At 34.2% G+C, this 24893-nt stretch overlaps 2 protein-coding genes and 1 pseudogene across 2 annotated transcripts; 2 read left to right on the top strand and 1 right to left on the bottom strand.

Moving 5' to 3' along the window:
- The first annotated feature begins 9845 nt into the window (after positions 1-9845).
- LOC120127934 (CBS domain-containing protein CBSX5-like) lies at positions 9846-11302 on the top strand. Its single transcript, XM_039145745.1, has 3 exons — positions 9846-10304; positions 10391-11232; positions 11266-11302. Exons 1-2 carry the CDS (start codon positions 9955-9957, stop codon positions 11226-11228), a joined length of 1188 nt encoding a protein of 395 aa, XP_039001676.1. The 5' UTR covers positions 9846-9954; the 3' UTR covers positions 11229-11232; positions 11266-11302.
- Positions 11303-14475: 3173 nt separating this feature from the next.
- LOC120127724 (MLO-like protein 14) lies at positions 14476-17968 on the top strand. Its single transcript, XM_039145578.1, has 16 exons — positions 14476-14583; positions 14670-14726; positions 14848-15078; positions 15164-15280; positions 15372-15432; positions 15557-15651; positions 15777-15851; positions 15930-16015; positions 16230-16279; positions 16334-16374; positions 16507-16674; positions 16796-16831; positions 17060-17127; positions 17212-17272; positions 17377-17703; positions 17906-17968. Exons 1-16 carry the CDS (start codon positions 14476-14478, stop codon positions 17966-17968), a joined length of 1644 nt encoding a protein of 547 aa, XP_039001509.1.
- LOC120127725 lies at positions 17862-20335 on the bottom strand (annotated as a pseudogene).
- Between the last annotated feature and the right edge of the window lie 4558 nt (positions 20336-24893).

Consider the following 24893-nt stretch of genomic DNA (forward strand, 5'->3'; position numbering starts at 1 on the left):
TCTTAAAAGTGCTAAAATTATTTTAAACACTAAGTGAAGATATGTTGGTTAAACCTAATTCTCTCCTAAATGTCCAAAATCTTTCCTTGTCTAAAGGCTTTGTAAAAATATTCGCTAATTGGTGCAAAGTATCAACAAATTCTAGAGCTACATCTTCCTTAGCAACATGGTCTCTAATGGAGTGATGTCTTATTTCAATATGCTTAGTTCTAGAGTGTTGGATGGGATTTTTAGTGAGACAAATAGCACTAGTATTGTCACACTTGATAGGAATAGTACCTACTTCAATTCCATAATCAAAAAATTATTGTTTCATGCATAAAACTTGTGCACAACAACTACCGGCTGAAATGTATTCCGCTTCACTGGTAGATAATGCAACACAATTTTGTTTCTTTGAAAACCAAGAAATCATCATATTTCCAAGGAATTGACAAGTACCGGAGGTGCTTTTCCTATCTAATTTGCATCCTCCATAATCCGCATAAGAAAAAGCATGCAAGCTAAAGCTAGAGTCTCTAGGATACCAAAGTCCTAAACTAAAAGTATCCTTAAGGTATCTAAAGATTCTCTTAACAGCTAGAAAATGTGATTCCTTAGGGCATGATTGAAATCTAGCACATAAGCAAACACTAAACATAATATCCGGTCTACTTGCAGTTAGATAAAGTAAAGATCCAATCATTGACCTATGTAATTTAACATATACACATTTACCTCCTTCATCTAAGTCAAGCTTTGTTGAAGAGCTCATTGGAGTGTCATGAGGTTTGTCATTTTCCAGTCCAAACTTCTTGAGCATATCTTTGACGTACTTAGCTTGATTGATGAAGATGTCATCTTTTATTTGCTTGATTTGGAGTCCCAAGAAAAATGAGAGCTCCCACATCATGCTCATTTCGAATTCACTTTGCATTAGCTTAGAAAATTCTTGGCAAAGAATATCATTAGTAGAACCAAATATTATATCATCAACATAAATTTAAACAACTAATAAATATTTACCTCTATGCTTTAAAAATAATGTAGTGTCAACCTTCCCTTTTGAAAAACCTTTTTCAATTAGAAAGTTTGACAATCTTTCATACCAAGCTCTTGGAGCTTGTTTTAAACCATAAAGTGCTTTTGTCAATTTAAGAACATGATTTGGAAATTTTGAATCTTCAAAACCTGGAGGTTGTTCCACATACACTTCTTCTTTTATAAAACCATTTAAAAATGCACTTTTAACATCCATTTGATACAATTTAAATTCATGAAAACATGCAAATGCTAATAACCTTCTAATTGCTTCCATCCTAGCTACGGGAGCGTATGTTTCATCATAGTCTATGTCTTATTCTTGAGTATAGCCTTTAGCAACAAGTCTAGCATTGTTTCTCATTATATTACCACTTTCATCAAGCTTATTCCTAAATACCCATCTAGTACCTACACTAGATTTATTACTAGGCCTTTCAACTAATGTCCATACTTTACTTCTCTTAAATTGATTTAACTCTTCTTGCATAGCCATAATCCAATGTTCATCATTTAATGCTGCTTTAATATTCTTAGGCTCTATGCATGAGATAAATGCAACATAATTACAAATATTTCTAAGAGAAGATCGAGTTGTTACCCTTTTGAATGGATCACCTATGATTTCACCATCCTTGACATAGTTGTACTCTCTTGGGTAAGATACTTCCATTTCTTCAATGGTTGGATTCTCTTGACATAGTTTCCTCATAATACCTACATCATCATTCAAACAAGAATCCTTCCTCGGAAAGAGATTATCATCGAAAACAACATGTATAGACTCTTCTACAACTAAAGTTCTTTTATTAAATACTCGATAAGCTTTAGAATTTAAGGAATAACCCATAAAAAATTCTTCATCACTTTTAGCATCAAATTTGCCAAGATTGTCTTTACCGTTGTTTAAAACAAAACATTTACATCCAAAATGATGAAAATAGCTAATGTTTGACTTTTTATTTTTAAAAAGTTCATATGAAGTTTTCTTCAAAATAGGCCTAATCATTACTCGATTAATAACATAACAAGCGGTATTTGTGGATTCCACCTAAAAAAATTTTGGCAAACTGTTTTCACAAAGCATGGTTCTAGCCATTTCTTCTAAAGTTCGATTTTTCCTCTCAACAACTCCATTTTGTTGAGGGGTTCTAGGAGTTGAAAAATTATGGCTAATACCATTAGAATTACAAAACTCAGTAAATCCAAGATTTTCAAATTCAGTTCCATGATCACTCCTAACACTAGTTATAGAGTAACATTTTTCGTTTTGGATTACTTTTGAAAACGTGATGAATTTTTTTCTAATGCTTCATCTTTAGTACTTAAGAATAAAACCCAAGTCTATCTAGAATAGTCATCTACCAAAACAAATGCATATTATTTTCCACCAAAACTAGTAGTTCTAGATGGCTCAAAAAGATCTAAATAGATCAATTGTAATACTCTACTAGATGATACGTCATTAATGGATTTAAAAGAGATTCACCTTTGTTTTCCTTTAGCACAAGCATCACAAATTTTATCATTATCAAATTTTAGCTTTGGCAACCCTCTAACTAAATCTCCTTGAATCAACCGTTGCAAAACACTCATACTAGCATGTCCTAGTCTCCTAAGCCATAATCGACTATCATGCTCATCCTTAGCAACTAGGCATAAATTAGTCATATTGATAGAATCTAAATGCACCATGTAAATGTTTCCTATTCTATGACCAACAAGCATAATCAAAGTAGATGCAATGTCAATCAATTTTGCAAACACTTAATTTAAAAATAAGACATTGTATCTTTTGTCAAATTTATCTAATCGGATTATGCTTTAATGCATTCACATACAAAACATTATGCAATGTTGATAATCGAGATTAAGAGAACATGCATAAAGTTTTTGAAAATGTTATGCATTAAACTTTATAATATTTAAAAAAAATCTATGCATAATCATTAAGAAAAATTTAAGGTCAAAATTTTGCAAAACCAAAGTTCTTGAAAAATCGATATCAATTGTTAAATAGATATCAATTACATTTTAAAAACAATTTTGACCAAAAATTAATATGATGAACTAGAGTTTATAAAACATTACCAAAAATTATTATGTTCATCATACAATATATTTCAACATACATGAGACAAAACATAATCATTTAGAATTATTTAACATTTAAAACCTCATGCATGCATAAACTAAATGAGCAACCAAATGAAATAAAAACATTAAGTTTAGAGGTTACCCATTCCTTTTTCATATGTGGCTAGAGCATCTTGAATATCATCATCTTCATCACCATTGCTCCCACACATCTACAAGAGACATTTAAGTAGATTTTGGTATCCAAATTGCTTTGGATCCTTGAACATTAGTTTCAATGCCTCTTGTTCCTTTTGAAACCCATACTTTTCTAATTTTAAATCGTTTTCCTTTCTTTAAAGGACAAGTATGTTCCTTATGACCATGATAAAGACAATGTGAACATATTGTCATTATTGAACTAGATGAATTATTTAAAATGATCTCTTTTTCTTTTGTTAAACATTCAAGCTTAACTTTCAAATCGAAATTTTCTTTTTCAATACTTTCAAATTTCATTTTTGAAAGCTCTAAATCCTTCTTCAAGATTTCATTTTGATTTTCAAAATTCATTTTCATTTCTAGAAGAAGTTTGTTTAATTTGACAATTTCTTTTTCAAATTTTTCAGAAAGCTCTAACTCCTTTCTCAACATTTCATTTTGATTTTCCAAGTCTATTTTAGCTTTCAAAAGAATATCATTTTTAGCAATAAATTTAGAAATTAATTTATTGTATTTGGAGTTCATGGTCTCAAACTCCGAAAATAATTCATCATAAGCATCTTGTAACTCATTAAAAGATTTTGAATTTAATTTATTTGAGTTAGAAGATACTTTTGGCTTTGTGAGAGCTAATAGAGACATCATCTTTATTGGTTCTTCTTCTTCCTTGTCTCCATAGATCTCCTCAAGCTTATCCCACATCTCCTTAGCACTTGAACAAGAAGAAACTCCTTTATATACATTAGGATCAATTGCACAACAAAATATGTGCATAACCTTTGTGTTTTGTTGAGCTTTCTTATGTTCTTGATCACTTCACTTCTTTGCCTTCTTCGTAGGAGAAGAATATCTTTTCTCGATCATCATCCAAGCTTCCATATCAAATGCTTTGATAAATATCATCATGAACATCTTCCAACGATGATAGTTTGTTTCATTGAAGTGTGGAGGCACGTCAATTGGTCTGGATTCTTCCATGGAGAATGAACCGAAAGTGGACGCCATCTTTATCGATTTAACTCTTCCCGGATCTTCTCAAGAGGCGGTTAAACCTTCAAATGAGTCAAGCTCTGATGCCAATTGTTGAGTTAATCAATCGATGGAATCGGCCAAGAGGGAGTGAATTGGCATTTAAAAATTTCGGTGGAAGCTTTTACAGAAAATTGAAAAGATTTACATAGCGATTTAGAGTGGTTCGACTTTCTCAATCAAAGTCTACATCCACTACCTTAGATATCCACACTAAGTATTTTCCACAAATTCACTAATTTGTCTTTTTTTTAGGACAAAGAGTAAACTTACAAATCCCTCAAGAATTATACCCCAAATTCTTGAGAACACTCTCTCCCAAAGAGAACAATACAAATTTTGCAAACTTACAAGAAAATCCTCACAAGGAAAGATGTTTGCACAATTCTAGAACAAAGAAAAAACACTCAAGAATAATACAATTGAGCACAATAAGTGTTCTTGAAAGAAAAAATGAATATTAATGAAATAGGCTTGAAAATGCTCAAACTTGAGGTTTGATGCTTTCTCTTTGATTCTCTCTTGATTCTTGTTGATACTTGTTTCTTATTTTTGATCAATGGCTTCTAAGCTTGTTTAAATACACATTTAATTGATTCTGAACATTGGGGGATGATTAGTGGAGTCAATACAGCCATTTAAGTGTGAAAATAATTAATATTAGTGGTTGGGAGCGTCTCATGCATCGATGCATACCCTAGGTGCATCGGTGTATCAAGTGTAAAATTCAAATATTTTGACCGTTGGACTCTCAGTGCATCGGTGTACTAAGAGTGCATCGATGCATAAAATGCATTCGATGTTTTGAAATAGCCTAAGTGCATCGATGCATCAAATGCTCTAAGTGCATCGATGCATGGTATGTGCATCGATGCATAAAATGCATTCGATGTTCAATTAATTCCATGGTGCATCGATGCATGGATTTGTGCATCGGTGCATCACTTTGAAAATTTGATTTTAGGCTTGATTTTGGTTCAAAATACTTTGTGAAAATTGTTTCAAAAATAGTTTATGTATAAAACACAACTTTACACATTTAGTAAGGTTTGAAATGATCTTGAAATACTTGGAGTAATAATTTGATATTCGATTAATTGAATCGAATATACTTTAGAAAATCATTTGTAAAATCTTAAAATTCATTTAAACTCAGTTTGTTATATCGAAATATCAAAATGTTTTCAACAGGAAAAAAATGAGATTATCAAATAATGTGGTCGTGGAACAATTTTGGGTATGATTTTGCGAAAGGTGTTTATGGGGTTGACAATGTCGACTCGAAGATCAAAGATTCAGATTCAAGCTCTTCTTCAGATGAAGAGTGGGAAAATTAGGCAATAAAGTACATAGTTGAGGATCATAAGAAGAATATGATGAAAATAGAGTATAAGGATAAGAAGTATGATGATTTACCGAAGCGATGTAGCAAACGACTCATTGAGAGGGAATAAAAAATTAAAAATATTAGTATAGAAATTGAGAAGAAGAAGAAGAAGACGAAAGAAAAATATGAATGTGTCTTAATCCGACGTACTGAACGAATTGTAGAGGAATCTAAAAAATTGAAAATAATATATGTACAAATGTTGATTTGTATGGTTTTAATTTATGTATGAAATTGTCTCTATTAATTAAGTAATTATTGAATTAAGTAAACTTATTTAGTAATTTATGTATTTGACGCCATCATTGACGCCATTTACTCAAATTGCACACTGAAATCTCCACGAGATTGACCGTATTGAAGATGATATCATCCATCACTTGCTCATGTTTCTTGTGTCGAAAATTATTGTGAATGTGACACTTGATCTCAGGAACTTCCTACCCACACCGCTCGATTCTTCATCGATGCTTGATCCACAATAACTTGCTTGAGATGGATAATAATCGGCATAAGCATAAGATGAAGATGTTGATGAAGACGATGATTTTTTGGCATATTTTTCCTTTATTTTTCCCATTCGGCCCGATCGCCCGGTGTTGTTAAGTATGATTTCTCATTTGCTTCGTAATTTTAGAGGTTGGGAGAAACTGTAAAATCAAAATCTTCGGGTTGAATCTCGAAACGATTAGGCAAATGTAAATGCCTCTCATGCAATTGTTGTATATATATAACATGCTTCATCGACCAATCTTCCATATGCTTCCCGCATACATCTATTTTATTGAAATCCTCCATGTTATATATGGATATTTTCATCGGTTGGTGAAACTCAAATTGTTGCAAAACTTGATCGGTGACAAGAATCTCAACAATTACAAAATGGAGAAGTGGTGTTATGATGCACCACGTCTCCACTCTTTCGAAGAAAAATTACGGTAGACACTGTTGGATCTCCGACTCATAACACGGCAACCAATTACACTGTCAAAAATATTATGTTAGTATAATTAAAGAATAAATATTACAAATTTCAATGTTAATACAAAATTTATTAATATTTATAGCATGTCTACTGGCGATATTGATCCTCATTCGAATATCTACTTTGGTTGCACCCGATAACTTTATATCGGTTATTCAGTGTCACCATCTAAAAAAACAAAATAACAACTACATTATGTATTGTCATTTTCGAAATATTTAAATAAATATTATAAAATATCAATACTTTAAATTTAGGAATTTGCCTTGCGGCGAGACGAAGCTCTATATGAGCGGATGTAATAGGCGTAAAAAACGGGAGACGATGCCACACCCATGATTGGAGTAAAACTAAACAATCTGCTACATCCGCTTTTTGTGTTCTAACCACTATGGTCGCTTGCAAAGTTCACGATACAAAAAAACCACAATCGCTGAATCCCAACTATATTGCAACATACAAAGAAATCCTCCAATACAGAAAGATATTGGGTGTTCACTTAATTTCCCAATTTATTCGATAGCAAGATCCCTCCAATCGTCATAAGATATGCTCGGGCTGAATATTTCACCTTTTGCTTTGTTGATTGTCTATCTACTCTAAATTCTCTTTCCAACCACATCATCCATATCTGCATCCTATCAATGACATCAACTGGAGCTTCATTTCCTAATAAATCATAAATAAATACATCTCGTGCATAATTGTTGCGAAGCACCAATGACATACCATTAATCGGAACTCCAAGTTGATACGCGACATCTTCCAATGTTACAATCACTTCACCATAAGTAAAATGAAACGTATGCGTTTCGGGCCTCCAACGCTCAATCAATATCGATATCAGTGCCGACATCACCTTAAAACTACAAAGAAACGTCACTGGATATAATCCGGATTGTTGAAGATATACACAATCCATTCATGTGGCTCTTCATTTGTTATTCCTCGATGGTGAATTCCTCGTTCTTCTTGTTACAATTTGAAAATAAATTAATTAATAAAATTATATAAATAATTAATATTAATATATTTTTTCAAAAGTAAAATAAAATAAAACAAATAAAATCTACCGTAGTCAACTCAGTTGACGAAATATAAACATCATCAAGACGGAACATTTATTCTATTGAGATCATTTCAACACAAAATCTTCATTAAAAAAAGTTTTTAATCTCAATAGAGTTTTTGTTTTTAAGTGAAAAATCAATCTAACACAAACCTCTATTTATACTACTCTATCCAACGATTAGTTTTTTAAATCGAAAAATATTCGTTGGTACTCGTCACACCGACATAACAACTTACCTTGATTTTTTTAAAAAAATTTCACCGTTGGCCAACGTTTCACAAAAAGGTTTCCTTGAGTTTTTAGAACATAAGGTAATTAATAATATCAAGTCTATTGAATATATTGAGTGGTATCGATAGTGAAGAGAGTGTCATTCTCTTTTAAAATTTTAAATTTAAACAACTATATATCTATATGATATATATTAATAATAATTAAATAAAATTATAAATAAATATTATCTTATAAAAACTTTTATTATTAAAAAAAATATCAAAGCCTACAATATATGGGTTAGATGCCTAAGTGAGTCAGGATAACATGGACAAAACCATCATCATCAAACTCCACATGGCGGACCCCACCACATCATGCATGTGAGCTAAGAATCCTAGGGCTATAGATAAATCTAGAACTCCTCGTCGGACACATGGGGTATTTTTGTCTTCTAAATATAATTTATAATTAAAAAACAAATTCAACAATATATTCTGAGTGTTCAAATTTTACATGCTGATTTTATAATACAATTGTGTAAAACTTGCCATTTTCCCCCAAATAATAATTAGTTATTTCTTGTTTATTTGTGAAATGATTCCTCCTCACTTTTAAATTTAAGAAAAATATGTAATAGATATATTAAAATGAATGGATATAATTTATTCAAATATTTCCATTTAAAATTATATTATTTATTAAATTTTATTTGATTATATTAATATCGGTCACACTCATGTCTAGCCGTATTAATAAATACAATTCCTCAACCTTTGGGATAAAAGTATATGTCCCATTGATCCTATTAAGTACGTCTTTGTTTTTTTTTTTTTTGATGAAATATATGATTCTTATCTAATTTGATTTTAAAAAATATACTTTTATAAAGAAATTGATTTTATTTCAAACATATCATTGTGAAAAATCTCTCTAAGATGGAACGTTCCGTATTATTGTTGTGGTTGTTATTTCAGATGTTCATTGTTCTTGGAATTGTCATTTTATCTTACTTTAATAGTCAAAACAGCCCTTAAAAGAACCCCCAAATACCAGCAAAATATCAAATAAATCGTATGGTTTCCAATAATCTGTTGACATGTAATTTCATCCCATACCATCATCAGATATGGTATTTACAAACGGCTTTCATCTCATTTCCTTTCTGGGTTAATCATGAACATGTAAATAATATAAATTATTTTTTAAAATAAAATTCAAATATAGAGTACAATAAAATAACACATTTCTAACATAAAAATTTAAAGGGATGAAAAAAGTAAAAGTAAAACTTTTTCTTAAATACATTTTTGTTTTTCAAAAAAATTAACAATTATTAATAATTTCCTTATTTCTATTCAAACCTAGAAGCAAATTTATTTTTAAAAATTCTACTTTCCTAAATAAATTTTTAAACTTTATTTATATAAACAATATTTTATTAGTATAAAAATGTCGATCATTCCACTTAAAGATTTTGTCATTGATCCAATTTTCATTTCAACCTAATCTAAAATATTTATATTATGATCCGTTTGATAGAAAATAAATTTAAAAAAACACAGTGAATGCGGACTTTTTCAAACCGAACTTAAGCCGACTCTGCACTTTAAATATAAAACTCATGGCACCGATGGCATGAATCAATAGCAAGTAGACAACTGATCTGTAATCTCAATTATTCACATAATTTCATATTATAAGACAAAATATGATGGTCCCTAGTCCCTACACCTTTTTCTGCCCTCAACTTGGTACTTTATGCCGTACCCTCCTCCTCCCTTCGTTTTCAAACCAAACTTCAACCTAACACGGTCACGTCTCTTATATATATATACCCATCGCCAATCTCAGATTTACAGCATCCATCTTCAAGAACTCAAGAAACCAAAAGAAACCCTTTCTTCCATTTTTCAACTTACTCAATTTTCCCTGCCTGTTCCTTCTTGCATGGCAGTGAGGTTGTTGTCACATGAGTTATCTGACTTGTGTCTTGGCAAGCCAGCGTTGAGGTCACTTTCGGTAACTTCCACCGTTTCCGAGGCTCTCGAGGTCTTGAAAACCTCCGATGATAACTCCGTCAGCGTCTGGAGTTGCGATCATAAGGCCAAATTTGGTCCGGCTGCTGGTTTTTGTGAAGATGATTGTAGATGTGTAGGCAAAGTTTGTATGGTGGATGTGATTTGTTATCTTTGCAAAGATGAAAACTTGGCGTCACCTTCGCTTGCTCTGAAGGATCCTGTTTCTGTGCTTTTGCCTAAGGTTCCTGGCCTTGTTTTGCATGTGGAACCTTCTTGCAGGTACATAGATTTATCCCAATTTTTTCTGTTTTTTCTTTATGGGTTTTTCAAGTGATTAATTATGATTGTTCTCTTTGTTTGAGCAGCTTGTTAGAAGCAATTGATCTTATACTTGGAGGAGCTCAAAATCTAGTGGTACCAATCAAGACGAAGCTCAGCAACAAGAGAAAACAACACCAGAAGCCATCACCCACGGTTACTATTCACAAAGGCCGTGAATTTTGTTGGCTAACTCAAGAAGACATAATCAGATTCCTACTCAGCTCCATTGGCCTCTTTTCGCCAATCCCCGCCGTCTCCATCGACACTCTCGGCATCATCAGCTCTGAAATTCACACCATTGAGTACCATTCCCCTGCCTCTGCAGCCATAGGAGCCATTTCTCGAGCACTCGTGGACCAAACTTCAGTGGCCGTCGTTGATAGCGAGGGAACTTTGATTGGAGAAATTTCCCCTTTCACCTTGGCCTGCTGTGACGAGACGGTCGCAGCAGCTATCAATACCTTGTCCTCTGGGGATCTAATGGCCTACATCGACTGTGGAGGTCCACCAGAGGACCTAGTCCGCGTCGTTTCTGTGCGGTTGAAGGAAAGAAATTTGAATGGAATGCTTGAACATTTTACCATGTCAATGTCATATGGTGGATTCTCCTCATCGTCTGATGAGGAATCCACGGCGGTCGTGTCACCATCGCCGAGGTCCCTAAGACATAGTAGGTCGATGAGTTATTCGGCCAGGATGGTGAGGAGAGCGGAGGCGATCGTTTGTCATCCCAAGAGTTCATTGGTTGCAGTGATGATCCAAGCCATTTCACATAGAGTTAATTATGTTTGGGTTATAGAAAATGATTGTAGCTTGGTTGGAATTGTCATATTTTCAGACATGTTAAAAGTTTTCAGGGAACATTTGGAAGCCATTGCTTGAAAAAAAACTTGCTTTTGGTATTCATCTTCCAACTATTAGATGGACTAAAATAATTAATGGATCTTCCTTTTTAATCTCTCTCATAAATCTTGAAAAATGAAAATCAATGGAGTTTCATTATGGTATAATTTACATACAATTCAAGCATTTTGATGCTCATTTAACTGATCCGACTCATCTTCTAACTCGAAAACTAAGCTAAAATCTGGGTCATAATCTGTGTCGTAATCGGAGTCATACAAGAAGGGCTGCAACAGAGACTTGGCATTGGGTTGATCCCACCCCAACGATTCCCACAGCTCCTTTTGGGTATATATGAATCGTCGGAAGAGATGGTTCGATGTTATCGAGTAGCCCGGGAAGATACAGTGGCATCCTCTTTAACTTACGACATTCTTTTATAAGGACTTCTTCAAGAGAATCACACACCATTGCTCCATTTGCACTGCAAATGCTTTTTAATTCTGGTAGATTCTTCAATCTCAAAAACAAAAATTCGGGAAGGACAACTCGGACGGTACCTGTTCCTTCTTCTGAATCCGATACTATTATTTCCTCCATTGCATCACAAAATGAAACATCGACCCGTTGCAGCTTCTTCAGTTCTGTCAGCACATCAAAAGACAATAGCTTTTGCAGCTCCCGACAGTTCTAAACATCGATTTGGCAAAGCGCAGAAAACGTGGGACGCGGCATTGAGATAAACCATGAGAACAATGTGCCACTAATTTTACAGTCTTCAACACTCAGTTGATGAACATCTCGTGGAAGCTTAATCATATGATCTGCACTAACATCATGACCTCTTTTCCTTTTCCTTGGTTTGATCATATCAAGGCTATTCAATCCAATGTAGTTCGGATAGGATTTGAATTTCCATTCCGGCGATTTTGGACCGACATAAATATTGTATCTCAGAGGGCCTTCATCGAGAGCTTCAACTTACTTGTTCAGTTCCTCAACGTCGTAAAACCTGCCACTAAAATCCTCTTAACTTCCACAATGCACCAACCTGTCCTACTAATGTTCTACCAACATTGAGGATCCGAAGGGATGAAAGATTTGGTAATATTCCATTTGGAATCTGTTACATTCTTAATGTTGACTAGTTTCAGATTTCTAAGATTCACCAACCTGTTCATCCCATCGGGAAGACTCTTGATGTTGGTTCTTCTAAGATCCAGGTCCCTTAAAGCTTCGAGTTTCGAAAAAGATGGAACCTTCTCCAAGTTTATACAACCGTAAAGCAATAGAAGAGTTCATCCGGAGACTGAATTCGGGAGGCGCTCCAGGGGCGTCGTGGACAAATCAAGAAACTTGAGAGCTGACATTTGTTGAAAGGAACAGTCTGGTATACTCTTTATAAAGCATCCGGACGGTAATAGAGTAGTCAGTATAGGAATGCTTTAATACTAGCATTATGTAATTTCAATTGAAAAGCCTGAACACAACAGTCTCACAGCTTGAACAGCAAAATTGACTATTATCAAACTCCATTGATTTCCATTTTCAGAGTAATTATTTAATTGCAATGGGTGGCAATATCTATGGTTTCTGACCTACTTTTTGCATTTAAGAAAATATTGATAGGCAGAATTGGAGAAATATTAAAAAAGTCAGATTGAAATTGAGATTTATATTTGATATTGATCCAGATAACTTTTAGATGGTAAGTAAATTTCTATATTTAGGATGAGTTTACAAAGTCTTTTATTAGTTGAATTTGATTGTAATTATTTTTTTTTAAAAATCACTAATTTTATTTAAAATAAGAAATATCCTAAATTACAATAAAAATTTACAATCATAATCATAAATTAAACACATAATTAGGACAATTTCCTATAACCATTGAAACGAAACTAGCAACTTAAGATCACATAAGGACCATACAAGGAAAGATTAAAATCTAACCAAGAAAACTCGAACAAAGATAGATACAAACAGATCTGATCGTATCGGTAAACGAATCATAAAAGGGATCAAGCTACTGAAAGATCACCGACAAACCGTAAACCATACTCGAGCGAAGTGAAAAGTTATCCACGAACGCGTAACGGGTATCCAAATCCAATCCAAGTGTCCAAAGCAGAGAAGATTAAGAATATAACAGATAAGCGCCCTCTTGATTAGTCGTACCGAAAAGTATTAGAAAATAAACTTATTAAAAAATGATAGATGAAAACAATGACCAAACGATCGAAAAACGTACCGAAAATCATAAGAAAACGTACTATAAAAGCAGAGTAAAACGTGCGGTACAAATAACTTATTCAAAATAAAAAGAAAAAAAGACAATAAAAAAAATCAGTGGTTGGTAACTAACATTAAAGTTAATCTCGTCACCAATCAACAAAGATAAAAAGAAAAAGAGATAAACGACTTATCAATGAAAAAAAACTAAAAGAGAAAACTTAATTGTAATTACTTGTCACATAGAAAAACTTATTTTATTATATTTTTTCAGATTGAACTCGAAAATTAATATTAACTCGATTGAAGACGTTATTTCTTACCTATAAACCACAAGCTTAATAAAAATGAAATTTACTAAAATGATCCATTTTTATTTCACAAGAGGTTAAAAGAAGCATTTTTTTATATATAAAAGTAATCTCATTTATAATTTCCGTTTTGTTTTTTTATTATAAATTTCAAGCTCATTGAAATTTGAAAAATCTGTTATTTTTTTTTGCTTGAAAAGAGATCTGATATAACTGTCAATGTCGGTTCTTCAAGATTCAGTTGCTCTCTCTTTTTCTTTCATTGATAATCTCTTTCCTTCTTCCTTTGTGTTCGGGTCTTAAATAGAACTGCAAAAATTGGACATTTAATAACAGAAAGTGTGTTCAGAGACTCCAGACACAGAAGATGCATTGAATATTTGTGAGGCCAAAAACTACTGAAAGTATTAAACTCTTGTCTTTGAAGTTTTTGGCTTTCATGCTAGTTTTATTTCTTCAGGCTCAAACAAGCTTCTACATTGATTCATGCTAAAACTTGGGTTCATTCCAAAATCTTGGAAAAGGGGATAATAAAACTTTGGATCAATATGTTTTCCTTGTTTTAATCTGATATGAGAAGCAAATCCTGTATAGTTTTAGAGAGGCTTGAATGTGTTGAAGATATAAAAATCATAATTTGTTTGATTTTATGTCAATGTGACGTAAAATAAGTTAGTATAGGTTGTGTGTTACATTAGTTTCTTGTGTTTATATTAGGCAGCATTAGTTGTAGTTTAAAAGAGATGCACTGTGCTGACAGTCTTTGTTGCAGTTTCTTTGATGGTACTGTGCTGACAGTCTTTGTTGCAGTTTCTTTGATGGTGGAGCGCTCAATTCACCGCGTAACCAACGTGAGAAACGGGTTTTTAGCTTCCCATTTTCGGTTTCTTTATCGTGTAAGGATAACATCTTATGTATTATACTTTTGTTGTTTCAGTGGTTAAAGACAATTGAGAGAAAACCTTTGCTTAAAGCTTTGGATAAGATGAAGAATGTATATTTCCTTAAATTTTCACCAAATGAAACGTGTGAAATGTTGTTTTCTGATTCAGTTTTTGAGTGCCATACTTGTATTTACTATCTCTTCATTGTCTTTTGGACTTGTTTCTTCAGAGTTAATGCTGCTCGGATTCATGTCGCTCCTTCTAGTAGCAACATCGAGGGTGATATCGAATATCTGCATTCCATCAAGGTTCTATACCGGTGCCTTCACACCATGCTCCATGTCTGAGATCGTTGAAGAAGATGAAAATGGTTCCTCTGAGGACCGTCACGTTTCGATGGCTTCTGATTTTCACTCTTTTCCTAGAATTTTGAGAGACAGGAACACCATTACCTGCAAAGAGGCATGCAGATAATCCATTTCACCACAAATTCCTGCTATTGCAGGGTGTTCTACACTATCATTCTTTAAACTATTCTGTTCTGCAGGGTCATGAGCCATTTGTTTCTTATGAAGGTCTTGAGCAGTTGCATCGCTTCATATTTATAATGGCAATCACACATCTAGCTTACAGTTGCTTAACGATGCTACTTACAATTGTGAAGGTTGGTCTTTTGATTGGTACACAGTAAGGAAAAGGCATTAACAGTTCTATGTTGCTATTATTTTCTCACTTTTCGATAACTATTTCGGTAGATTCATAGATGGAGGGCATGGGAGGAGGAAGCTCATATGGACCAACATGGATTTTTAACTGGTAAGTTCAACTTCAAACAGTTTGATGCCTTGATACATGCGATTACTTGAGACCAAAGTCACGCAAAAGACATTTCGAAAAATTTCAAGACATTATTATGATGATTATAGCTTATTTGCTGCAGCACAAGCCAGAGAAGCGTTAATGCGAAGAGAAGCTGCTTTCGTTGTACACCACAAATCGAACCCCTTGGCGAATAATAGAGCTGTTATCTGGGTGGCAGGTACAGAACATTTCTTCTTGCTGCGTTTACTGCAAGAGTTTATTCGTAGATTTGTGATGCATTTATATGTTCTCTGTCCTTTGTATATAGTTCATTCATAGATTCTATTTTCAACTTACAGATATGTTACTTCCAGCAATTCGGGTGGTCGGTTGTTCGTGCAGATTATCTGACTCTTCGCAAGGGGTTCATCATGGTACGTGCTGTTTATAGTCTTGTTCATTGAAGTTTTCTTATGAATGTTTATGCCTTATGCCATTTTTAATTATGGCAGAATCACAACCTGTCGCCAAAGTACGATTTTCACAACTATATGGTTCGTTCTATGGAGGAAGAATTTCAAATGATAGTTGGTATTAGGCAAGTAATGTATTCATAAAAGAGTTTTCTGATTTTTCAGTCAAATTGTTATGAAGCCTATGATAGCTCCTACATCATTCATCTGTTATCTTTCTCTATATCGACCTATTTACAGGGCCATATTTTCCGTTCTCAGGTATCGTTTTTGGCATAACGGCTGAGTTGATTTTAGCATTGCAGATTGCTAAATATCTGTTCATTTAATTTCCTGCAGCGCTCCGCTTTGGGGATTTGTTGTAGTCTTCATGCTATGTAATGTGAAAGGTATTGTACATCTCGTCTCGTCACCTATCTGAATGGTGTGTGTTCGTATTACAGGTTCTAATCTTTATTTCTGGATAGCTATCATTCCCATTACTGTAAGTCTTTTTCCCTTTTACAGTAAATTTTAATGGCGTTTGCATATACATCAACAAACGAACACTTTTAAGACTCACTAGAGTTAATCTTTAATGCTGTTCTGGTTTTTTATGTTTAAACTTCATATGCAGCTTGTTCTTCTTGTGGGAGCGAAGTTGCAGCATGTCATGGCAACGTTGACACTGGAGAGTGCCGGGATAACTGGCTACTGTTCTGGAACCCTGAGGCCTCGTGACGAACTTTTCTGGTTTAAGAAGCCAGAATGGTTGTTGTCGCTTATCCATTTCATTCTATTCCAGGTTGTTGTTTAAGGCAATGCAGTCAAGTACAATAATTTTTACATTTCAGACTCCATTGGCCTGCCAAGTTATTACAACTTCCATTTCGTCCGTTTAGTGTTCTCGTTTCGTTTCTCTGCAGAACTCGTTCGAACTGGCTTCTTTTTTTTGGTATTGGGTACTTTCTCTTCCCCAACTGGATCTGTCATATGATACAATGAACCATTCTCCATCGATATCTGTCGCTATATTTCTGTGGCATCGGTCAAATGTCTTGTTATTTCACATAGTAAAAAGCCTTCAAGATAGAACATGAAATATGCACATAAGAATCAAACTCTGATAGTATAGCAAAAGGCATGTAGGATCTTGGCATGATAATTATCTTCTGTGGACATCTTTGCAGTGGCAGTTTGGCTATAATTCATGCTTCCTCCATAACCATACGTTTGTTTACTTGCGTATTATTTTGGGGTATGCATATGACTTTGATTGTCTCGATTTCATAGTGAAAATATCGGCAATATCAGTCCTTAAGTTATCATTCGTACCTCGTAGGTTTGCCGGGCAGTTCATGTGTAGCTACATCACTCTGCCACTGTATGCTCAGATCACTCAGGTATTATAATTGTTCATTGACATCTCTATTTACCTTAATTCATATTAGTATAGTGTGTTTTGTTGATTCTGTGCCTTTAATCTCATTCACAACTCCGGTTTCAGATGGGAACAAACTTCAAGGCGGCTCTAATTCCACAAGGGGTACGGGAGACTATCCATGGATGGGGTAAGGAGGCAAGGAGAAGTAGGAGAAGAAGGAGAAGGCGTTTCGTCAATGATTCAGCCATCCAAACAGACACAAGCAGAGTATTATCGGCCAACGACGGTTATCACGGGTTGATTGACATTCATGGAACCCGCGGTAGTACATCCAATGGGATAGAGATGCAAGCAGCAGGTAGGGCTACACCCAAACAGACCTTCAGCAGTTCGTTAAAAAAAACTGAGTTTCTTCGGGTTGAAGAAGATGGATTCATAGGTTCACAGATTGTAACATGTACTTTGTAGCACGGTATTGTAACATCAATCTAGATACCAAATATCGTTGCAGACAAGTCTAACACATAGTGAAGACTCGGAATGTTGTCTATTTCATGATTGTACCGATCATGGAGAAATCACTTCTAAGACATTAATTTCGAACAATATAGTAGCAAATCATTTCTCATGTTCTTTGCTTTGCTACTTTCAGCTAAATCTGTTCCACACAAGAGAACTAAACAATGATGCATACATTGTCCAGTTGCCGGTTTGAGCTACATATATTGCTCACACTAAAACCTTACGGCAATGGCTATCAAATATATACGAAGTTTTAAAAGATTTATATAAGGAGAAACCAAAAGTTGAAATGACAATGAGAACGAGAAGAAAGAACACTCTAATATAGTAAAGATTCATGGATTCAAAAGTCCCTGCCTGTCATTTCGGTTGTTGAGCGTTTCCACGAGGAGGAGAGTGCGAATTGGGCTGTCCCTTGGTGCTCCTCTGAATCCTGGCAGAACGAAAGAATCAGGGTATCGATCGACATCTCCACCTGCAAAGAAGAGAGTTGCAACGACATAACCAAGAGCCCAGCAAACCTGTAAAAACATTACGTCAGTAGCAATTTCTCATTATCAATATGATTATAGAGCTTAATGTGTTAATCTCACGCCTATGAAATGAATTAGAAGAACAACGATTAGGTAACATACCAGCACGGGAAACAATGGGGAGGATAATTTGTTATGACCGGAACTATACTTGTGAGTATCCAACACAAGGAAACCACAAACAGCACTCGAAAGACTGACAAACAACTTTCCGAGAAACAGGATAACATCTCCGATCACATTCACCCTCTCTATTCGAAGAATGTTATTCATGATCAATTCGGTTGCAGTTGCAGAAGACTTACAAAACTTTCCCCTGTTATGGCAATCTGCAAGAACATAAGGTTATAATTTAAGAAAAAGTTCGGACTCTGAAGAAACAAAAATAAATGTACTAACAGCAGCCTGATGTCTAGTTCTATTAGAATGTATTCAAATGTTATAAAAACGAGCTGCGTAAGAAGGTTCAATATAGAGCCAGCTTTTCTTTTACTTGTCGTTTTACCTCTAGTATGCAAGTAAATAACTAGTGTTGGAGCATGACCAACATCCTATGTTGCTTCAAATATTCTTTTTTTGAAGCACTTGTTTCCATAATTTTAGTTTTTTCTTTCTTCCAAAACTGGTTCTAGAAGATTACCATTATATAAGCGTTTCGATTTACTGATTTGATCGTCCACTCGACACATCTCAGGCATCCCTTTGAAGTATGATACCCAATCTTTCCAAGCCAGGAATCAGGTGTAGTGCCAGCAACCTTGAGTTTCCGACGAAATGACTCGAGAATGAAACGGATTGATTCCACGAAAGACACAATCAATGAGCCAAGGGCCACAGACCCAAGGCTGTATCTTACAAGCCGCTTCATAGAGGCAAAAACCGGAAGAATTGGGATCTCTGGCTACAAGAGTGAACCACAAAATAATCAAGGAAAGAATAAGTCATCTGGAATAAATTCCTTTAAAAAACGAAGAGAAAGAGACAATTTCTTACATAACGTGATGTGCATACCCATAAACCTATTCTTTACTTCATTACTAAATGACTTACAAATAGATACTAAGTAATAGATATGTTACTTTGGCGTGTAAATTAGTCGACATAAGTTACTTGACATATACATGGTAAATTAGTTCGACATATGTTTGGAGTATGGTAAATTGTTTGTTTCCCCATAGAAACATGTATCCCTCTAAAACCATAAGGTAGCTTCGTAGCTTACCGATGTTCACCACGAGTCCAATAGTAAGAGGCAACAGAACCGGCAATCACAGTGGAAGAACATGCAATAAAAAATTTTGTAGCCCAGTAACAACCAAAGGTGGAAGAAGATTGCGACAGCAACATGAGGGGTGTAACGGATGCTATAACCACAGCATCGATCACAGTTCACTTTTTTCGACACAAGATCGTAAGCACAACAGTTGGTATTACAGTTATTCTGAACAACCTGACCTGAACTGAACAGATGGAGGGCAGCTGATATCCAGAACATGTAAAAGATTGCAAGAATCAAATATGGTATGATTGGAAAAATTATCAGGGCTTGGACTTTCCTATAACCTTTGCAGCAACCTGTGTACAATCAGAAGCATAATATCACTTTTTAGTTCTTTCGATTTATCAAATAAAATTAAATTGGAAGTCTTAAAAGAGTATTCTAAGCCGTACTAGCTGATGCTACGCAGATATCTTAAGGGTTGAATTATTGCATGCTCCAGATGCAGAAAGCACTAAATATGGTAATTAGAGCACACTTGCCTTGAGGACTGATGTTCCCATTAGGATGCGTCGAACGATTGCAATTGATGTGAGGACAGAAGAACCATAACAAATGTCATAAGATCGCAACAGAACGTAGATGATTTAGTTCCTGAAAGAAGCAAAGTTTAACAGAAATAACAAAACAAACAAACACCCATTATAACAAAAATGATCTAAGAAGAAAAAGCAATAACCCACTCGTCCAAACACATGTATGGATCGTGATCACCAATGATAGGAGAGATGCATCGTTCCCAATCCATCCAGCTAAAAGCAAGAAGAAAAGGATAAATTTAGCATCGTATTGAAAATGGCAGTCCTTATATTGAAAACACAGACGAAATTTATGGCGTGCAGTAAAGACGACAAAGAGTAAGAGGTACATTACTAACCTTTTAAGTAGTAAAACATCGTAACCATTATTAGAATTTAAAGAGGGCAACTGTGATCCAAGGCATAGCAACAAAAAATGGCGAATCATAACAGCCATATATTGAAGAAATAGTGGCAATAGCCCACCGCAAACTATCAATACAGGCCATGCCTTTCCAATCAGCCATGTAACGCTGCAAATACATCAGATTAACTTTAAGTTCTTGATTAATTCACAAAGTTGATAAGGAAACTTTTTGGAAGGCATGAAGTTGATATACACAACTAATTAAGATACATTCTTTATAAGCAAAAAGGTATGGCAGCAAAGTTGCTCAACCTTTAAGACAGATGACCGAGAATCAATGAAACTGTGAATAGATTTATCTATTACAATATCTTCACTGATATCCACTCCACCCATCTGTTTCCAGTGCCGCAAAGATGCATTTGAAGCACGAGCAATAACTGGCAACTCCAGTAAACTGAAAAGGCATGCATAATAATTCTTGAGATGGTAAAAGAAAACGTGTGTATGCTTTGATAATAAATATTAAACTTTCAAACAAATCATTTCCAGTTTACCTACATTCACACTCGGAAATATAACCGGGTAACATGGACCCTGAAGTTGGAGAGAAGCATTTCTCATTTCTGGTGTAAGAAGTTCATAATAATCGTAATTTCTATCGATCCAATCATCCATTGAGATGTGGATATCCCCTCTGGTCTGGATAATCACAGACCCAACTAAGTGAATCTTCTAACGGAGTAGGGCAATCCAACAAGCATATACTCCGAGCATTAGACAATTCGAAGTGGCTGTCCTTCACACCACTTAGATAAACTTGATTCGGATTCAGCCAATATTTGAGTTCCAACTGATGAAGGCCAGGATGAGCATGCTTGTCACCACATACATCCCTTTGTAGTCAGCCCTATGTTAGCCTGTTATCGCCATACAACATAGAAAATATCAAAATAAAAAAGAAGAACAGACCAAGTTGAATGAAAACAGAGTAGGACAGAAAACATAATTCTTAACCGGCTATAGTATTGATCATTTTTAGCTTAACCAAGTCCTTTGCAACTCTCATTTTTAATCCTTTTTTTACAAATAGAAGAGTTACATTGTTTCCATTAATACTATGACCAACTCTGAAGCAAAATTCTTAAGTATTCATTTTTATTCCATAGTCAGTAACACTTCCATTTTCGCTTCAGAAAACCAACAGGTTTATGATGATTTATCCGGTCCGAAAAATGAAAATGGATGTAAAGTCCGATGCAATCCATTTAAGTAGATGCTTGTATCATCTGAAAACATAACTATGAACTCAATCTTATATTGGTAATTGGAGGCAGGAAGTATAACCTCTATAAACTGTGCAAGCATTGATACCCACAGGAAGTTCTAGAAATCTAGAAAAAAACCTTTACAAGCTAGGATGACCAATGACACTATCTGCAGACTGCAGTTGTATCTCTCCGAACAGAATATAAGCATAAACTAGAATTGATGAATGGTAGCAAAGATCTACAATGTGGTTAAAAACAATTCTGACCAAAATCAAGTCTAAATTTTACATCTGTGTGACTTCAAAAGCACCACATTTCCCAAAATGCCAAAACCTCTAATCTAAGTGAAACTTTGGGAATAATCCCTATAGTTTGTCAGCCAGCCAGCCTCAGCTTCTAATAAACGGAAGCATTTGATCTTTTGTTATAATTCTAACCTCACTGAGAAAGCAATTCCCAATTATGTGCCAGCCATTTTCTATTATTTTCCTCAATTTTCTTAGCAACCAACCAACAAGTGAAAATGCTTATTAAGCAAAGAAATACTGCTTAACAAAAAGGAAGACATTCATTAGAGCTATAAAAATAAACCAAAACAAGGAATCTGATTTAAGCGATAAACAAAACATACCATAAGAAAGTCTAGAAAGACCCCAAAATATTCGATCTCTACCAAAATAAAAAGTTCCATTTTGGGATTCAACAAGAATATAAAGTGTGTAAATCTTCATTAGAGGAAACTCAGAGACAAAAGGGAAAAGAATACCTCAATGGGCTGCCTTGGTTAAACCCAAAGCTAGAGTTAACGATCATAGCAACCCAAAATGATATAAAAATGACAAGAAATGCAACATCTCTACATTTCCTGTTGTGCTTAATGATCCCTTCATTTGCTGTAGCTCCATCACTTGATGGATACCTCTCTAGCACTGCTCCCAAAGGACCTCTCATTAGTATGAACTTAGAATTAAACAAGAGTTTTGAGAATGTGTAAAGGAAGAAAATTTACAGAGAAGGGGAGAAAGGGGGAAGCTTTTGGTGGAGTGGAGTATAAGCTGAGGAAGAGTTAAAAAGGTAGAGAAGAAAGGGTTTTAGACTTAGAATTAAAGTTGAAATGTGTTTTGGTCTTTTAAGACAAAGATTTGTCTTAAGAAATCCATGTTTTTGTCTTAAAAATCCATGTTCTGCTGTGGCTTGGATTTTCTGCTGGGTATTACCTTGGCTTGGGAAGCCATTGTTTAGCTTAATGCAATGCACATGCTTGATTAATTATCTATAATTTTACTTTATAGAACTTTTATAAATAGAAAGATAAAAGTATTTAATTTTAATATTATATTTAAAGTTGAGTGGATTAAGTTTTTAAATATGAGTCAAATTTTTTAATGTTATAATTTTTATTCATAAAATTTTAATTTCAAATTTCAGTTAAAAGACACGAATTAATTTACTTTAGTGGTTAAAAGATAAGGGTGATTGAACTTTATTATAAGTTAAAAATATTTAAAACAAATACTATTTTAATCACCTTTTAACTTAATAATAAATAAAAAAAACTTCAGTTAAAAGGTATCAAACTCATTATTTGACTTATTATTAGTCCCTCAATTAAAATGATTTCATAAGTTTACCATTTTTCATACCAAAGTAAAAGATAAATTAGAATAGAGAATAAGCTGAAAGCATGAACTTTGTGAAATGAGCCGTTTAAGCCAAAACAACAGTCCCACTCACAAAAACATGTCATTATGGAACAATCTATTCTAATTAAAAACTACTTTATCTTTATTACTACTAGCATAATAAAGAAATCAAATAATATTATAAAATTTTAAAACTATAAAATTAAATTATTAATAAAATACATAAATTAGATAAAATCTAAAAATATTAAAATAAAGATTTTGTATAATATTTTGTAGAAAATAAACTTATTAAAAAATTATAAAAAATTTATAACAACGATAATATTAATTTACAAAGGAGAATAGAGAGGGGAAATACTCACGTGCGGCAGCCTTAATATACAACTAAAAAAGGCGTTATCGGTTTTGTTATTGTCGGAACCGTCTTTCGATTGGGCCCGAAATTGGGTTCGACTTGGATTTAACGAATTGGAGTCTCCATCTATCATTTTAAAACGATATTTAGGTAGATCGGACACCATCTTACCTTATCGTTGTACCAGAGACGTGTCGGGCTCGGGAGTCGGTTACGGTCAAGGAAGGATTAGCACCCTTGAACCGCTCTTTCGGTACCAATTAATTTATCGGTTGTCTTTATAGCGAGAATTAGAAAATTTAAATTAAAATTTAAATTACCCAATTCGAATTACTTATCTTTGATTGGTTGAAAATTTCTCTACAAAGTTAGAATATTAGAGGAAATAAATAAAAAAAACTATACATAATCAAAAGAAAAGGGAAAAATAAATAAATAAATCAAAGGAAAAATAAAATAAAATAGTAAATTTAAAAAATAATAAACTAATATATATATATATATAAATGTAAATCAAAGAAAAAATATTAAATAAAAAATAATAAAAATAATAAAGAAAAGGAAAAAAAAAAAAAAAAAACAATAATATAATAAAATATGCATGAGTGACGAAATTATAAGGAAATAAAAATGGAAGGTCGAATTGAAAGAAGAATAAAATTGATTTCAGGGCCAAATAAATACATGGAAAAATACAGGGGACCAAACACATAGTTACCCCTTTTAACTATGAAAACATGCAGATCCATTGCCCTCCGGGTTGGGTTGTGGGTCGGTCTGATGGGTAGTATTTAAGCCAACAATCCAAAAAATTTACTCATTTCCCTCCCCTCATAGAAACAAGCCTCTCCCCTATCCTAAACGCTCTCAACTCTCCCAGATAACGGTGGAAGCCCGGTCACCACCTCGGTGGCCAACCGTCGCCCAAAGCCGCCGAAAATCGCTCCAGTCACTACCTACGGTGATCAGTTGAACCCAAAATTCACCCAAACGTTCTTCCCGTCACCCCGAAGCCAAAAACGAAGCCCAATTCGCCTAAAAATGCCCTAAGCGACGTAGATCTAAGCCGAAAGTCTCAGCTTTTTACCTTTCCGGTGACCTTTCCGCTTCCGTTCTCGTCGTTTGGCCTTTGTGCTTCATTTCTTTGCC

Source organism: Hibiscus syriacus, unplaced genomic scaffold (genome assembly GCF_006381635.1).
Source record: "Hibiscus syriacus cultivar Baekdansim isolate YM2019G1 unplaced genomic scaffold, ASM638163v2 tig00110472_pilon, whole genome shotgun sequence".
Classification (NCBI taxonomy): Eukaryota; Viridiplantae; Streptophyta; class Magnoliopsida; order Malvales; family Malvaceae; genus Hibiscus; species Hibiscus syriacus.

Bases quoted from the DNA above. Each gene is read 5' to 3' on its own strand.
- LOC120127934 (XM_039145745.1), top strand. From the start codon at position 9,955: ATGGCAGTGAGGTTGTTGTCACATGAGTTATCTGACTTGTGTCTTGGC. The intron at 10,305-10,390 runs GTACATAGATTT...TTGTTTGAGCAG, and splicing joins CATGTGGAACCTTCTTGCAG to CTTGTTAGAAGCAATTGATC.
- LOC120127724 (XM_039145578.1), top strand. From the start codon at position 14,476: ATGCACTGTGCTGACAGTCTTTGTTGCAGTTTCTTTGATGGTACTGTG. The intron at 16,016-16,229 runs GCAAGTAATGTA...AATTTCCTGCAG, and splicing joins CAAATGATAGTTGGTATTAG to CGCTCCGCTTTGGGGATTTG. The intron at 17,704-17,905 runs GTAACATGTACT...TGCTACTTTCAG, and splicing joins GATTCATAGGTTCACAGATT to CTAAATCTGTTCCACACAAG.